This window comes from Meriones unguiculatus, chromosome 4 (genome assembly GCF_030254825.1).
Source record: "Meriones unguiculatus strain TT.TT164.6M chromosome 4, Bangor_MerUng_6.1, whole genome shotgun sequence".
In the NCBI taxonomy this organism is placed as follows: Eukaryota; Metazoa; Chordata; class Mammalia; order Rodentia; family Muridae; genus Meriones; species Meriones unguiculatus.
This window is the reverse complement of record NC_083352.1, coordinates 8,779,457-8,796,999: the sequence shown is the minus strand read 5'-3', so window position 1 is coordinate 8,796,999 and position 17,543 is coordinate 8,779,457. Positions and strand designations below refer to the sequence as shown.

At 46.1% G+C, this 17,543-nt stretch overlaps 1 protein-coding gene across 6 annotated transcripts in view; it reads right to left on the bottom strand.

The window, feature by feature from the left end:
- Positions 1-12,695: 12,695 nt before the first annotated feature.
- Fbxo25 (F-box protein 25) overlaps positions 12,696-17,543 on the bottom strand; it is a 29,345-nt gene continuing 24,497 nt past the window's right edge. For 4 of the 6 annotated variants that reach the window (XM_021641777.2, XM_021641779.2, XM_060381430.1 and 1 more), the window contains 2 exons: positions 14,299-14,325; positions 12,696-13,671 (listed from right to left, as the gene is read on the bottom strand). In XM_021641777.2, coding sequence (XP_021497452.1) covers positions 13,582-13,671; positions 14,299-14,325 — 117 coding nt within the window. In that variant the 3' untranslated portion in view covers positions 12,696-13,581. Of the gene's footprint in view, positions 13,672-14,249; positions 14,326-17,543 lie in introns of all 6 variants that reach the window. The other 2 variants (XM_021641780.2, XM_021641781.2) reach the window with 2 other exon arrangements.

Genomic DNA, 17,543 nt, shown 5'->3' with positions numbered 1-17,543 from the left:
GGAAGCTCCCGCAAGCCTGTGTTCTTTCTGGCTATAGATGCTTTGGGGAGAAAGTGAGGTATTGCTCTTCGCTCTGTTTCTCATGGCCCAGCCCCTCTGCCCTTCACCACTTACCTGGTCCTCAGACTCGCTGCGGTTCAGGCTTGCTCTCAGAGGGTTCCCTCAGTGCGTCCCAGGAGACTCTCCAAGCTGGCCTTGGGAAACTTAGTCTTTGCAGTCTGGCTGTCTTAGCCACTCATTGACTGAGATTTGATTGCCTGAATCGCCAGAAGACAGTGTGAGGAGGGAAAGTGGTTTCTTCAACTCTGATCGGCTTTTTGAAACATTCAAACATAGTCCTCCGGTTTTAAGGAAGAACCCCAACAATTCACTATGAAGTGAGGCACACACCTCATGTGCCCGGAGCACTGCCTGGCCTTGTCCAGCAAGATGCAAGCATTAGCCCACCTACTTGAACTCATTCCTACCAGGTTGTTGGTGACTCAGCTCAAGGGTCGGTTCTAGGGTCGCCATATAAGCATGGAGCAGAGACTACCATAAGGGCTGCTCAAGGAAATTATGCTTCATTTCTGGTAAGTGGCTCCTGTTTAACAGAGTTGCTGCAAGGCTTCCATTGTGTGGTGGCCAGCAAGTGTCCACCTTATTTCACTGATGAAGCTGCTGAGTCTGTGGCTGGGATTTCTTGAAGTACCCAAGACTAGGACGAGCCCTTTCCTCTCCCTGGCATTGTTTTAAGCTATAGTAGCCATTAGGAAGGGTTACTTGGAGCCAGGCAAAGACATCATTCAAGTGGGATGTCCTGTTATTAAATACTGAGAGGAGAAATGATGCTGACACTGTTAGGTGATAGGGAAGCAAAATACATTCCGCCAGTTGTTAGCTGTGTTAGTGCAGTGGAGGGGTTACCAATGGTGCTCAGGGACCCTTTTACAGCCCGGGCCTGAGGTCCTAGAGCTGGGCAGAGGAGGCATATTCAGGCCTGCGAGGAGGAAACTGAACCTAAGGCTGCTAAAGCTGAGGAAAAAAATGACCGTCCCTGGCTTTTGTCATAAATTAGTCTTACAGCCGGTGGCTTTGTTCACTAAATATTAGCAGCTAAGGTCAGGGGCTGGTGAGCCGGGAGGATACAGCCGTTCCTGCCAGCCTGTGCTGTGATAACAAACTGCTCACTGGGTTAGCGCTGTTGGCTTTTCACCTCCTGTTTTCTCTGTGCTTTGGTAAGGGTGTAGAGAATCCTTGGTAGATGTCACAGCAGAGTGTTCAGTCTGTGGGCATCCTGCCTTCATGACCTCATCCTGGAGTCCACTGCCCTGGGGTATCCCCCCCGCCCCCCGCCGGAAACAGAAGGGACAAACCTATTTTGGTACTCTCGCCTTCCTGGCTTCTAAAGAGAAGCCCAGAAATGCAGACGATTGGGGAAACATTTGCTAGGGAAAGTCTGCCATTGCAAGGTCATGGTTTGGCTCCCATGTGTGCAAGGGAGATTTCCTCCTAACTGAAGGTGCCTGGGGTGGAGCGTTCCCTTGTGTGTCACGGGGGTCTCTTTCAGTTTAACTGAAGGGGGCATTTGTGTCTGCTCCAGCTTGTTTTTTCCAGGTCTGTTGGTAATGGAGACATAAGCTGTGTGAGTGCCCTCAGATGTCGCATTCACAGAAAGCCCACGTCAGTTCTCAGCACAACCCTCAGAGCACATCCCATCTTCTGTAGGCCGCATCTTCAGCAGCCCATGGCTTGGGAAAGTTCCTCCCAACAGCTGACAGTGACCAAGGGCTGGTCCTGACTTGTCTCTCATAAGACTGACTCTTTATGGCCTCAGCAAGTGGTTGATGAGAAGATGGAGTGAAGCCACAGGACCAGCAGTCTGGTCTGGGCCTAAGGTTGGTGGAAGCCATCTGTTGATGTCACCAGCCTGTACTTTTACTTTGCTGCCACACAGAGTCCCGAGAACACAAAAAATGCTTGTGAGAAGTTGCTTAGATGATCTTACTAGCAATTGAGCTTTAAAACACAAGCTGCCTTCATTGCAAGGAGCACCCTGGTTTTTGGTGAGTTTTGGTGGAAAATCCGATGTTTTGCTTCTGTGTTTGCACTTACATTATGCTCAGAAGTGGACACATCACAGTTGGACCTGAGTGCCCCTTACAGCAAACCCACAAGGAACTGAAGATGCTGCTGGAGACAGGGCAAGTGACACATGGAGATGGAGGGGGGTGACCTTTTCCTCTATTTTATCCCCTGGAATTTACTAAAAGCATCCTATAAAAGAGCACAGAAAGCAGTGCGGTGTGTTTATAACGTGGGGTGCTTCTCTAAATGGGCCATTTGTCACTTCCATGTGTGATGGAGTGAAGTGAGTACAGGTTCCCAGCACCCCTCGCCCTAGCTAGCTGCCCTATCACCTGAGAAGATTTCAGGTCATAAACCAGCTTTGCCCTGAACTGCACCAGGCTGGGCCGGCTCTTCAGCGCACGTGACTAATTGGTTCCGAGTTCTCCCTGTGGCTGTGTGTGGATGCTGTCCTGTGTTCAAGGCTCTCCAGCTGAGTCCTGCTACTACACTTAGGATTCCCTCCAGGCAAGGTATTACCAGAACCAGGCAGGCCGGCTCTTCACCATCCAGCCTGGTTCGGTGCAGTGCCACCATTTTATTTCTCCTTAGATATACCAGTTTTTATGGTGGGTGTAAATAAAAACGATTCTGGAAGTTGGAAAATCCTCATGACATCAAGAAGAGAAGACCTTGGAGAGTGAGACACTGGGTCTCCACAGTCCAGACACTCCACTAGCAATCATGTCTGACATCACCTTTCTCCAACCACTCATGGATTCAAGAGACAGATGGTCTGTACATGGCAGTGTGACAAGCCACTGAGCCACCCAGCCCAGAGTGTCTTTCACAGTGAGAGGTGGCATGCAAGCATTGGTGCAAGACATAACTGCAGTGTACTTGCTTGGGTTCAACTTCAACTGCTGAGGTCTGTGTTCTTCCTTGTAGCTATGTGCGGAGATGCCAGCCATGGACAGGAAGGGCGGTGATATCCCAAGCCAGTCACCCTCCAGGAAGTCAGGGGCGGATCAGTCCTAGCCAGCCCTAAGCTCTTTGTGTGAGAACTGCAGGGAATCTCCTATCTGACTGTCATACACCTGTAATCTCTGAAAATTGAGAGGCTGAGACATGGGGGTTATGAGTTCAAGGCCACAAAGCTCAGCAGCCCCAATTTGGCACCCAAAGCCTGCAAGGCTCTTGGACAGCCACTGGTTTTTAGCTCAGGACGGAGGCCTGGCAGCACTCCTCTGTGGTTCAAGACGATCTCTTCACTGTGAGCCCCCATGAAGTAAAAACAACGAAGCCAAGTTACATGTTCCAGTATATAATGGCACAGATTAAACACCCCCATTCTAAAAGGGAGGAATTGGAGCAGAGCAAGGAAGGTTTAGACCAAAACAAAACCCAAGCCCAGCAGGGTAAACAGCAACCCTACAGCTCTACACCAGCATCTGGAACTCATGATAGCATCCTCTGGGCTCCAAAGGGCTGGGGTAGATGTGCCTGTCCAACTGTGTTGCCTGCAGCAACTGTGACCTCCTCCGGGTGGCTTCATTGGGTGACTACAGCCTCCCCCAGCTGGGATCCCTAACACATTTGCTAGTGTCCCCACCATTTCTTAGGTTTCATTTGACAGCATCACACGCAGCCTGCTTCGAGCTCCTTCCGGAGAATCTTGTTGAAAGCCTCCATGACCCTGTAACCCTTCTATTTTGTGTGCCTGAAAGACATGTTCCTCCAGCACAATGCCACACCAAGAAAAGTTTGGGGCCACTTCAGCTGTGGCAGCTGTGTGTGTCTTCTAGGCTAATCTCGGAAGAGCGCCTCCCTAGGTGGCCTGCTAAAGCAGGATTCCCTTGGAAGATCTTTGTCCGTTCTCACTCTTGTCTTTTTTTTACTTTTGAAAAGTATTTTACGTGCATGGGTGTTTTGCCTGCACGTGTCTGTGTAATGTGTGTGCTTGGTGCCCCTAGAGGCCAAAGAGGGTATAAGAGTCCTTGGAACTGGAGCTGCAGACAGTTGTGAGCTTCCAAGTGGATGCTGGGAATTGAACCTGGGTCCTCTGCAAATCAATTTGTTTTAATATTCTGGAGCTCAAAGGACAGGGCCTTACCTTTAAGGTACCTTTCCTACTGGCCTGTGGGCTGATTTCTCTTGTTTTATCAATCTCTTTAACCATTATAGCTGCTTAGTCAGCACCAGCATTACAACTTTTATCTCATTCATGACTTTCCTCAGCACTGCACATTTTTTCCGTGTCTTTCACCCTTCTCCTACTGTGAATCTACATAAGAGCAGTGACACAGCTTAGATGTTGTGCTATCTTAAAATTTCCCATGAAAACAACCTAGTCCATTACTAGTCTCACTAAATAAATAAATAAATAAATAAATTCAGGATATGAACTGAATACAGATAGACTATAACAGAACAGGAATGGCCTCTAGCCCAATTCTTGATAGAGTCCTCATTTTCCTCTGACTTCTAATGAGCCTGCCCTTTCCATGTTTCTATAGGCATTCTTACCTTCTGAACAGCCCAGAATGGCTCCTTAAGATCTGTTTATAGCCTTCTGGAGATTCTGTAGCCTAAAGCTCCGCTCTTCCACAATCTTCTTGCAAACCAGTTCCAAAGACCCACAAACCACAAGGTCAGGCTTATCACAATAATAGTGCCACTTCTTGGCATCAAAATATGTATTAGGCGACTTCTGTAGAGGAACAGAACCAACAGTGTATGTGTGTGTGTGTGTGTGTGTGTGTGTGTGTTGTACAAGTGACCTCATTAGGCTGGCTTATATGACAGGAGCTGGGTTGTCCAGCGATGGTCATCTACACACCAGAGAGGCAGAGAATGCTGGTGGCTGCCGGCTGCAAGAAGCTGGATGCTTTAGAAACTGGGTGCTCCCAGAGATTTGCTGATATTGAATTAACATTTGAAAGGCCAAAGAAGCTGGAGTCACATAGGCAGAGGCTCCCAGCAGCAGTGATGGGAGAACTTGCTTTGGCACAGGCACAAAGGACCACACAGACTTTTTTCCCTCAGGCTTTTTTGGGGCACTGAATGGAAGCCAAGGCTCACACTGAAGGTGGGTTTTTCCCTGCTGATTCTGTCTGGGGATGCTCCACAGAAACTGGGGCATTGAATATCAATCCAGCGACACTGACCAACAGTATACTGAGCATCACAGTATATTTACAGATCACATGATTTAATATTTGAAAGCCCCAATTTCACACACAAAACAGAAGATTAAATGAATAGATAAAGTTGCAGGATACAAAATCCTGAAAAAAAAATCACTTTTTATTCAATAATCAAAAATAAAATTCATTTAGAAGTTAAAAGATGAAATACTTGGAAAATAGATTGGAAGACTTTGCAGAGATTTTTCTACCCAAAGAACTCTACAAGATTTTTGTTTTGTTTTTTTGCTGTTTTTGTTTTTCATGACAGTGTTTCTCCATTTCCCTGGCTGTCTTAGAACTTAATCTGTAGACCAGGCTAGCCTCAAGCTCAGAGAGCTGCCTCTGCCTCCCCAGTGCTAGGAATAAAGGTGTGCATCACCACACCCAGCTCACAATCTACAAATTTAGTACAATCTGAATCAAAATTCCAGGGGCATATTTAACTGAAATAGAAAAATCTGTTCTTAAAAACTTACAAAATCTTAGGATTCCAAATAACCAAAACAACTCTCAACATAATCCAAGTATAGGTCTCTCCCTTCACTTCAGAACAAACTAAAATGCTGAAGTCATCAACTGATGGAGGCATGAAGACTCTGAGCAGTTAAATAAAGCCCCAACAAATAAACATGGATGGCCAATACATTAACAACAAAGTGTCGAAACTGCTCTGTGAGGGCAGAAGAGTTTCCTCAAGTTGTGCTAAGAAGACAGGCAACCCGTTGATGGTATGCAAAAATGCTTATTAAAAGCTTTTTTTTTTTTTTTTTAATGTGAACCAGCCGGTGGTGGTGCACACGCCTTTAGTACCAGCACTCGGGGCAGAAGCAGACAGATCTCTGTGTTTTCGAGGTCAGCCTGGTCTACAGAGTGAGTTCCCGGGACAGCCAGAGTTAAAACAGAGAAACCCTGTCTTGAAGCTGGACCCCTTCCCCCGCCTTTTTCCTCCTTGGCTCTCTGAAGGCCAGATGGGTCAGTAGCAGCTCTACCGAGGAAGTTCCGCTAGGGCTCTTGCTCCTTCCCCGTGTGCTCTCAGCCGGAAACACGGGCTCAACATGTTCCGGCAGTGTTTCCTTCAGCACTCGAAGGACATGAGCTTCCTTAAGGTGGACTGAGCGGCCTTGAATGGATTATTCAAGACTATCTACCCAGTGAAACTGATCATGCTAGTCTTTGTGTATAAAGAATAAAAAAGTAAAGACCTTCAAAGATAAAAAGAAACTGCCTCCCCAAAATTGTGTTGTGTGTGTCCAAACACACACACACTTGCACACACATGCACATTCATGGTTCTGTACAGGAGCGCAGATGCCAATGGAGGCCAGAACAGTGCTGGATCTTCATTGCAAGCCAGCTGCCTCACAGTGGGTACTCAGAACTGAACTCGCGCACTCCGAAAGAGCAGGATGCACTCTTAACCACGGAGCCAACTCTCCACCCCTAGATCAAGTAAGTCCACAGAGCTCAGGAGATGGCTGAGTTGCTGACGGCACTTGCTGTTGGCACCTGATTACCCTGAACTCAATTCCTGAAAACAGTGGAAGGAGAGAGCCAGCTCCCAAACGCTGTTCTCTTTCACCTGCAATGACATGCACATACGTCTATCCACCACCCAGAACCACACATGACCGGTGTGCACGCAGGCTCTGTGGTTTGACATGAGGCAGGGCAGGTACCTGGTGCCGCGGGGCCACATTGCTGAGCCACTTTCTGCTAGGTGACTTGCCTCCCAGGCAAGTCCAATTCAGTCAAAACTGCACTCACGGTTGGCACGTGTTGCTGGGGTGCCACTTTTCACAGCTGGCTATTTCCTCAGGACAGAAATAGCAAGTGGATCACAGGGTGGGTCTGGTGGGTAAAGGCATAAGCAATTATGCTTCCTTCGATGTGGGTGAGGTAACAGCTACGTGGATTCTGAGACTCGGGGCCACCAGATGGCCGTAATCCTGGCTGGTAAGTATCGGGCTGTGCATCACCTTGTGCTTTCTTCCCTCGTAAGATACTGGATCTGGTGTAGAACTGCAAGATGAGTGGGGCTGCGCATAAGTGTGCATACTGGAACACTCAGTGGTGGAGAGGAGGCAGAAACTTGTCTGCTTTTGAAAACCTGCAGAGAGCAATGGCAGTAGGAATTTGCCATTTCCAAAAGGGAAGATGTGTCTAAACTGACAAGGGAGACATCTTTGGCTGATTTCAACAAGCCTGTTTAAAGATAAACTAACACGGATCATCACAGGGTTCCAAACATAACAGGACATCACCACCACAGATACACACACACACACAAACACAGTGGGGGAGGGGAGTGGAAAGATATTTCTTAAGTTCATCCTTTTAAGGCTGTTTTAACCTGATAACAAAAATAGATGAAGATATCACAAAAAATACTATAAACTAGTTCATATAAAAACCTCTTATAAACATGAATGTGACCTGCTATAATCTAAAGGATTTCATCAAGTATCTTTTCCTATAGCACAGGTCATAAAGTCCTTCAGCTTGTATGTATTTGTATATATATATGTGTGTGTGTGTGTGTGTGTGTGTGTATGTATATATACACTTATATATACATATACTTTTTAAAAATAATTTATTCACTTTATGTCCTGATTGTAGGCTCCTCCCTCATCTCCTGGTTCTACCCTCTCTTCCTTTTCCTCCCTATCCCCTCCCCTAGTCCACAGAAAGGGGGAGCCCTCCTCCAATACTGTCTGACCCCAGGCTGTCAAGTCTCACAGGACTGGCTTCATCCTCTGTGGCCTGGCAAGGCTGCTCCCCACCAGGAGGAAGTGATCAAAGAGGAGTCCTTGTCAGAAACAGCCCCCTTCAGCCTACTTCCATCATGGGAAGGGTTTGTTCCTCCTCCAGTTACGACAAATAGCATCGCTGGGTGTAGCTGTCTGGGTCAACAGTTACCCCTGAGATTGAACTGTATCGTCTCAGGCCCTCCTGGCATTTAGAGCTTCAGGGACAAGTATCTTGTTCTTCTGATGGACATGCCTTTACATGTGACCTGATGTTTCTGCCACTTTCAATATACTTTCTTTGCGTTGTGTATTTAGTGATTTTAACATGGCAAAGAGAGTTTCTCTTCCTCATCTCATCTGTACGGTATCCTGGATCTGAATTTCTGGATGTCTCCCTAACTCTCAGAAACTGTTTTGTTTTGTTTTAATGTTTTCCATGCCAAGTGGGCTTATTCTTGTATGTTCACAAGCCACACATCTGACTTTCAATAGTACTGGGTATTAGCTGGCATTCCCATTTGTACCTTATCTTTGGTCCTGTTGCCTCATTTCAATTTCACTGCTTTGCTTTTGAGCTCAGTTCTTCTGTTCTATCCTTGATCGGTTCTATTAAGACCTTCCTTGGGTTTTATTTTCATTTCTGGCATTTCAGACGCGTTTTTCTTCAGCAACCCTATCTTTTTATTGAATTCCTCTTTCATACCTTTCATCTTCCTTATGTCATTCAGCTCTTTGTGTTCTCAATTAGAAGTTTATCTTTGCTAGACATGGTACTGTGTGCAGCATTAACACCAGCATTTGGGAGGCAGAGACGGGTGGGTCCCAGGAACTCTGAGGTCAGGCTGGTCTACACAGTGTCTCCCATGTCAACCAGAGCTACAACAGTGAGAGCCTGCCTCCAAAAAGGGGGGAAGAAAGAAGTGGGGGCTGGGCGGGCACGGTGGCACACGCCTTTAATCCCAGCATGAAAGGGGCAGAGGCAAGCGGATCTCTGTGAGTTTGAGGCCAGCCTGGCAGATTTGCAAAGCAAGTCTAAGACAGCCAGGGCTACACAGAGAATCCCTGTCTTAAAAAGGAAAAAAAAAAAAAAAAATGAGGGAAGCTTCTCTTCTTTGAACACGGTTATAGTCATTTTTTTCCAAGTTCTCACTCAAGTCCTGTCTGGAATTTTTCAAGTCCTGTCTGGAATTTCATCTACTGTATGCCATTATTATAGGATCAGTAATTTTGTAATTAACGCTTAGTAATTGCAATAGCAATGTAGTAATTAACTCTTATTGCACTGCACTTAGATTTACTGATTTACATCAGGCATTACTTCGTATTTATTTTACTATTTAACCAGCTATATCCTCTCAGTTGAAGTGTCACACCATGCCGTTTGGATGGAATATAGTTGAAGTGTATAGTTCAGAAAATAGTTCCTCAGGGTTGGAGCTCAGGTCCTGGTGAAACCTCCACACTCCCTGAGTAGACTATTAACCACACACAGCTGCTGGGTATCTTCACTATGTTACTGTTGTACTAGTCAATTAACAATACCGACACCTTGGGCTTCAAAAGCTGTTGCAGGCTAAATAAATGGGAACTGGGAAGGTGTGGAGGAAAGAGTTGGAGAGTGATGTGATCAAAACATGCATGAAACTCAAAGCTCTTATTAGAGTGTTGGTATAATCTTCTTGTGGAATGTATATGATTTACCCTGTTCACTCAAATGCTGATTTCTCTCCCCCACTATCTGGTTTCAATCCAGACACTGCATTGTGAAATAAGCATTACTTGTCTCAAGTATGCGTAAACATACCATTTGTTTTCTATGTTGTCAATTAAAACAACCAGCCACAATGCTGAGCAATGGAGAGGATAGGGTGGGACATCCTGGTCTGGGGTGGGAGGGAGAGAAGGAAGCAAGCTGGAGGGAGGAGAGAGAATCCGGAGGAGAGGTCTTGGAACCACGTGGAAAAATGAACCAGACCTAAGATATGACTAAAACCAAGTATAATGGGTGAAATCTGATGGTAGGAAACTGTGTGGACTTGGAGGTTTAGGATGGAGTAACTATTGCATTGTGCTCTAGGTTAATTAAATAAATTCTAGTCTCTGTGTGGTGATTTGGTTATACAGCTATTCATGAATAACCGCTGCTTAACTAAAAGATATATCAATAGTAAATATTTAATATACCATAACATTAGAGAGAACTAATAAAATATTTCAAAGTTTATTTTTATTTCGCCCCAAATAAGATTTTTTTTTTTCCTGAGACAGGGTTTCTCAGTGTATAGCTCGCTCTGTAGACCAGGCTGGCCTTGAACTCACAGAGATCTGCCTGCTTCCTAGAGTGCTGGGATTAAAAGCATGCACCACGACCGCCTGGCAAATAATATTTTTCTATAAGCTTTGTCTTACTGTTTTAACAATGTGAAGAGACACCATAACCAAAGCAACTTGTAAAAGGAAGCACTTAAATGGAGGCTTAAAAGAGTTTCAGAGGGTTAGTCCATGCCTGTCAAGGCTGGGAGCATGGCACTGCCGCAGTAACTGAGCGCTCATCTGACCTGCAAGTTGCAGGCAGAGTGAGCAAGACTGAGCCTGGTGTGGGCTTCTGAACCTCAAAGCCCACCCCCAGTGTCACCCCTATCCCACACAAGGTCACACCTTCTAATCCTTCCCAAACAGTTCCACTAACTAGAGACAACCTTTCAAATGTATGGGCCCATGGGAGCTGTTCTCAGTCAAACCATCAGGATCTATGCTTTCTCACTGGAAGTTGTGTATCACAATGACTGAAAAGTATGTTTTTTTTTTTCAATCTTTTGCATAAGTTATACTGAAGACTCTCAAAGGGGTGATGTTAGCACTAGTTTTTAAACTATTTTATTTATGCTTCTTATGTCCCTTTCTCCCTACTCCTCCCTAATTCCTTCCAACAGCCCAAAACCGGGTAGGAGAGGAAGGAGGTTAGTGGGGAGAGGGGGCAGTGTTCCCTTAGCTACTTCCTGCTGGTTAGGGTTATCGGGTTCCTTGGGCAAATCCAATCTTCTTTTTAGGATATCTCCAATTTCTTATCAAACTGCGTCAACAGCAGCCAGGAGCAGCAGGGGAAGCACCAGCAGCCACCTTCTTTCTCAGAACTCCCCAACACTCTCTAGGCTCTGGCATTTATTCCCTCCCTTCTCCAGAGTCCTTAGATTTAAACTATCTGCAACTGGTAAAGAGCTCCACTCAGAGCATGCATGAGGTAAATACTTTGCTGCTGTGGACAATCTAATCAGTCCCATACTCTACACCTAGGATCAAAACAAAAACATGTTTATATCCACAACTGGTGACAAGGTAGATCCATGTGGCATCCAAATCTGAGAATCTATGTGGTTATGTGTAAAGGCAATTTAACTTAAAACTATCAATTTTGTAGACATTTATAATAATAATAGTTTTGTTTCAATCCAAATCCTTGTTTATGGCCTGTATGTTCAAAAGCTAAAAATTACTACTAATAAGCAGGGAAATAATGTGAAAATTCTGCTAATGAAATATATACTTCTTTGGTTTTTAAATAGGTGAATTCTACATTAATGTGGATATTTTTAACTCTAATGCTTTTTAAAATGCTGGCATGGTATTTATTAAAAAAAAAAAAAAAGAAAGAAACGCACAACTGTCAAAGTAGAGAAAAGTGTCAGTGGAGAGCTCAAGCACAAATGGGACATCTATTTCACAACTCCTCAGTCCCACCATTGAAGATGCAGAACCACTGTAAGGGCCTGAGGTTGGGGAGGGGTTCATGAGCCCTCACCTGAGGAGCTATGCGCAGGCAATGGTTGGGATCAGTTTTCTTTCAGGGTTTGGCCCTAGTGGACTGCCCTGTATTTGGGAGTGTATGAGCAAGCACCAATTGGAGTTGGTGAGTTGTTATAAATGAAAGAGGACACAAAGTTGGGTTGTATGGAACTGGAGGAACAGCAGTGAATAGGAAATTCTCAAAGAAGTGATATTCTTTTAAAACGAAAGTCAAGCAGCACGTCCTGCTGGGCCTAACACTGTGAATCCAGATAAACCTCCCTTTCCATGTGTTGCTTGTCATGTTGACAGTCACACCAATAAGAAAAGTAACCAATAAACGTCTTTAAGAAATTAATATAAAAAAGAACAAGTCCCCCAAAGAAAGCAGACAGGCAGGACGTAGAAACAGCCAAGAAAAACACACGGGGCACATCTGGTCGATGCACTCGGTCACTGCTGCTTCAGAAAACTGGGCGCCCCACCTGCATGCCAATGCTGCTCTCCGCATGGTTCTGAGAAGTCAGCGGCAGCCAGGTTCTCAGGCAGTACTGAGCTCTTCTGGTTATGAATGGCAGGCCGGATGTTTATGGTTCTAAAAAACGCTCACTTTAGTGTACATGAGGAATCTGGGTGTCTGCACCGTGTCAGAGAAACGCAGTTGACATTTACAAATGTTGTTCTTGGCTGTTGTGCCAGCTGAGGACAGGGGGTAAGGCTGGAAAGTGAAATTTTTGATCCGTATCTATAAATATGCTGTTATAAATTTTAATGTGCTTAGAAGGTTTGAAGAAATGATGAGCTCAGGGCTCCTGACTGAACTGAGGACGGAAGCCGTCAGCAATGCTCTGCTACCGCCACTGCTGAGCGGCAATGCTGTAAACCCTTTTTAGCAAGCACAGTTATCTTTTGGGAAGAATTATGTAACTTACTTTCATGTATCTTTATTTTCAAAAATTTCTAAAGTGCACATGCATTATTTTTAAAATAAAACATCATATTTTAAAGACGACACCATTCAGTTGGATGTAAATTTGATGACACTGAATCAGTAGATAACATGGTTCCTTGCTTTACCCAGGAAAGTAAGTTCTACACGCTGTCAGTTCAGCCTGCCTAGGCTGTTTCCAGCTCCCTGGTGGGGCTCTGTTCTGGCATGGATGTATACAAGTGTGGATGTATGATGGCCTCGTGGCAGGGGTTCCCAGGAACACGGAGACAGTGCTGCTAGCTGTGGACAGTACAGACAGTTCCCAGCCTGACCCTCTGTAGCGGGACAGCGCACCCCAAACATGTCCCCGGGTAATCTTATATTCAGTGAGGACTCATCTGGGCACAGCCGCTGGGGTTGTGAAAATACATTTTAAGAAAAATAAATATTCTGCATAATGTATTTACAAGGATCAACTGTTTTGTTCTTCATCCCAATTACTCTAAGCTGGAAAACTATCGTTTGACAACTACAAAGCATATTCTTGCTTGCTCATGTCAGTTCAGCACAAAATGTGGGGCTGAAATCCAAAACTTTTTTGATCCATATTTAAAAATGTACAAAACTGCAAATTTTATAAGCTGAGAAGAGTTTCAAGAAAGAAGTACAAATGGCTTCAGGGTCTCCTCTCTCTCACTGATGTTGCACAACAGCCAGAGCACCTTCCATGTCCTGTCAGGTTCTTCCGGAAGTGAGGCCGCACAGGTGCAGCCAGTCACCGACCCTGTCATCACCTCACATCGAGGAATACTTACACCAACTACGGGACACACGGAATGCACAAGGGACAAGTATGGACAGGGCCACAGGGCTGAGGGCGTCATTAGAACTTGAAGAGGTCAATGAAGTGCTCGGGGGACACGGGTGTAAAGCAGCTGTCGGGGTCAGCCGCAGTGCAGGGGTGTCCTGAGTCCTGAGGAGAGAGCAGAGGGGGTGGTCAGAGTGCATTGTTATACTTTTACAGGACCAGCACCTGCATTTTGCTGAGCAAATCCTAATCCCTTCCTCCGCCATACAAATGCCTTAGCTGAGAATCAGTTCTTGGGTGGCCCCAGGGGAAGCATGACAACAGGTGACAACGTCTCAGCTCTGTAGTCCCCTGTAAGACATGGAAGCTACAGATCTCTGCCTCCTCCTGGCCCCCCCGTCCACATCCCGCCTCCTGTTTCCCTCTTCCCTTTGCAGGCTTTGGGGTGGGTAGGTAGCCTCCAACCACACACAGAGGGATGGGACACTGCACACATTGTCTCAAGAGCAGTGTGTAGAGTTGGTATTGTCCACACCAAGGAGCTGCAGTTATTTTCAGAAGAAGTAACAAGAGAAATCTAAGATTCGCAAACATCTGGCACCATCTGGAGAGGCTCGGTGTGGCTGGAGCGGCTTCTCTGGCCCCCAGCAGAACACCCTAAGGGGGCATGGATAGGTCTTCAGCCAGCTTTCTGGAATAAGCCTACTGTTGTTAGCAAGAGCTGAACTTATGAAAGCTGTCACCTGACAGGGCAAAGACAGTGCACAAGCTGGAACAGCACACAGGAAGTACCTTCAACAACCAAGCAAGGTGGTAGTCCTTTGACAGCGTGGAGACAGTCAGCAAGGGAGCAGCAAAGGGAGGAAAAGGAAAAGTAAGGATTAGACGGCGCTAGGCGGAGCTCGGCATTTAGGTGTGCAGCATGTGTTGGTGAAAACAGCTAAGACCCTGCATAACTACATTTGATCAATATAAAATACGAAAAGAGTACCACTGGATACCCCATTTATACAATGAAAGGTGGTCTAGGACCAAGCCAGGCACGGTAGCTTTCAATCAGTGCCTCACAGCACGAGGAAGGCAGTGGCAGGTGGATCTCTTATGAATTAGAGGCCAGACTGGTCTACATAAAAAAGCTTCAGGCCAGCCAGGGCCACATAGTAGAAAACCTGTCTCAACAAATAAATAAAAATAAATAAGAAAGCCTAGGGCAAGAGGAACAGTTCCATTTCCTTTTAAGTCTCCCAAACTGACAATGTGGAAGCCATAACACTCAATTATTTGTTGAAAAAGGCGTAAAGCAGTCCTCCTATTTCCATGAGAAAGAAAGAAAGAAAGAAAAAAAAAAAAAAAAACAGATTCTGGGGGAAAGCCCCTCGCCTTTCTCCTTGTCCTGGGGGCCTGCTCTGTGATTAACAATGTCTGCTGTCATTTCTGTGTGGCCTGCAGCCCTGTGCTAGGGGCTGCTTCTGTGCTCTCTAACTAAGGCTCTGTCTCTACCCTGCTCAGGAGTGGCTGACATTTCAGCTCTGCTCATAGGGGCAGTTCACAAAAACAGGCCAGTAGAGAGGGTCCGGGATCTCTGCCTCATCACTGGTCACAGCCTTGCTTCCACTGCCTGTGGAGACCACTAGGTCGCTGCTAAATGCTAGTGGCTACTGAAAGCCTGAGACAAGAAAGGAGCACAGAAAGGCCAAGTCCCTGTCCTAGCTGCCTTAGCCCTCTCTCTGAGCCTACAATTTCTGATAGGTTTCACAGTCGGGAAACTTAGTAGGGATGGAGAGAGACACAGGCATACACTGCTTGGCCGCCTCAGTGTGCTGGCAACCTGGGTGGGGACAAATGATGTGTCTTTCACAGCAGGTGGGAAAATTCTGAGTATAGTGGAACTAGAACAGATGGAAAGCCAGCTCGGGAGGAGCACGGTCCCCATAAGGATAGGTGGTCACTATGGAACATGCTAGGCACGAGACAAGATGCTGCCCAGCCATAGTATGGCTCTTGACCACACCCAGGGCTAGCTGAGGACTAGGCACCCCTCTTCCACATGCCTATGGGTCCACCTGTCAGGCTGCACGCTGCCATACCTGTAGCACACTGGTCACCTGGGCCTGACTGTATACCTATGCTCTCCCAAGGGCGCTGCTTCTGGACAGCGGTGTACCTCGGCATAGCAACGATCTGACGGCTTCAGGGACGAGAAAGGTAATCTTCTTTACATTCTCACACTTATGTTTGGAAGCAGATCCTCAAACTCACAGAGTCTCTGGAAGGATGGTATGTGGGGAACTGTTAACATGACTCCCTGAAGCTTCAGACATCCTGCCAGGCCTGGTGCCACTCTCCCTCCGTCTGTCTCCCAGAATGGCAAAGACCAACAAGGGTCTGCCCTTTAAGGACTTATTCCGAATATTCATAATTTGATCACGGTGGCAGGTGAAGCCAATTAAATATAGAAATTTGGAGGCCAGTTCTTTGGAAATAAAAATAACCAGAACATAGATATTTCATGGAACTTGAGCTGCACATTCTTACCCTGCTCAACAATAGAGCCGTACAGAGATGGACACTGGTTTCTCTGTGTTGTTTTCTATAGAGAGAAAAAGTTCCAAATATGTATAGACACTAATCCAAGAAAAATGCTGACTGTCACACACACAGCTGAAAGCCTTCAATCCCATGAGTAAAATCTTCCCCCACATAAGCATCCATCCCTTTACTATTTCTACAGCGTAAGATCGTCTTGGAGGAAATAGAAAGCCCTCTGTAGGGGACACTGAACATTAGTGACCTCACTCTGACTGGGACAGAGACAAGTCCTCATCTTCGCAGACTCAGTGACACAGGAGAGATCCTGAGCACAACCAGGATCCCGCTGCATTCAGGTGTCAAAGCTCCTTTTGCGCCCCGTCTGGGGAGGAGGGAACACTAGAGGTTTACACACTCTGGTTGTGTATGTAAAACCTCACCAAGGACTTGAAGACAAAATGAACACAAGATGACCCTGTTCTCAAGAGAAAGGGTTCTAAACAACAGCCTGCCTGCTGCAAAGATACTTCACATACTTGGCACTTTTAATTTTGAGAAAGAAGGGAACCAAGGTCAGGGAGACAAAGCCTCCTCAGCTGTTCTTGCTGGAGACATCAGCCACTACTGCTCAGAGTCCTGTGAAAATACCACATGGCAGCGTCAGCATCTTCACTCCCCTGCTCAGGCCTGGACCATCGTAACAAAAGACTATGCGAACAGAAATAAAGTTTGAAATGAAAAAAATGTTGAAAAGTTGTCCTTTGTCAACAATTTAAGAGCTTGCCTTGTGTCCCATTTGCTAACAAACTTAGACAAATGTAAAACAAAACCATCCAAGCACATTACAGCGGCTACCAGGGAGAGGAAGTGATGCACAGGCTCACCTACGGGGCACATGCCGTGTAACCAGAGACAGTGTGCATGGTTAGATAGTGCAACAGGATGAAGGGCTCCTGGTTGACTGTTCAGATATGAGAAGTGCTGACTGAGGCATTTGAGGTTTTCACTAGAGGACCAGGCTTGCGGGTAACAGAATTATAGCCCTGTCAAGAGTCCACATTTACCCTGAAGCATGTCTTCCTATGGCCCCACTGCCTAACCTACGAACTTGGCTTGAGTGAAGAGGCTAAAGGCTGTCCTAATACCCCGCAGAGAGTGGGCCTGCCTTCCAGATGTCCCAAGGGCATGGGCAGACAAGTTCAAGTTCTTCAGGTTAGGTGTGAGGCACCCAGAGCCCTATTCAAGACGGGCCACTCAGGAGCCTCGTCTGCCCCCGTCATAGCTCCCAGACTACATCTCCAGCAAGGACAACCCTCCATTCAGAGGCAGCACTTCAGTTTCAACAATGTTGGCTTTTCAACCCAAGCGTACCTTTTTATGGCTGCCGCTCCATCCCCTTCCCAGTACCTAGTAACGCATTTCAGTAACATTCCCACCACAAGCATTATTTCCATTCTTCTCTTACCTTTCTATTTAAGATACAGGTGAATAGTCTGTTTCACTGAATT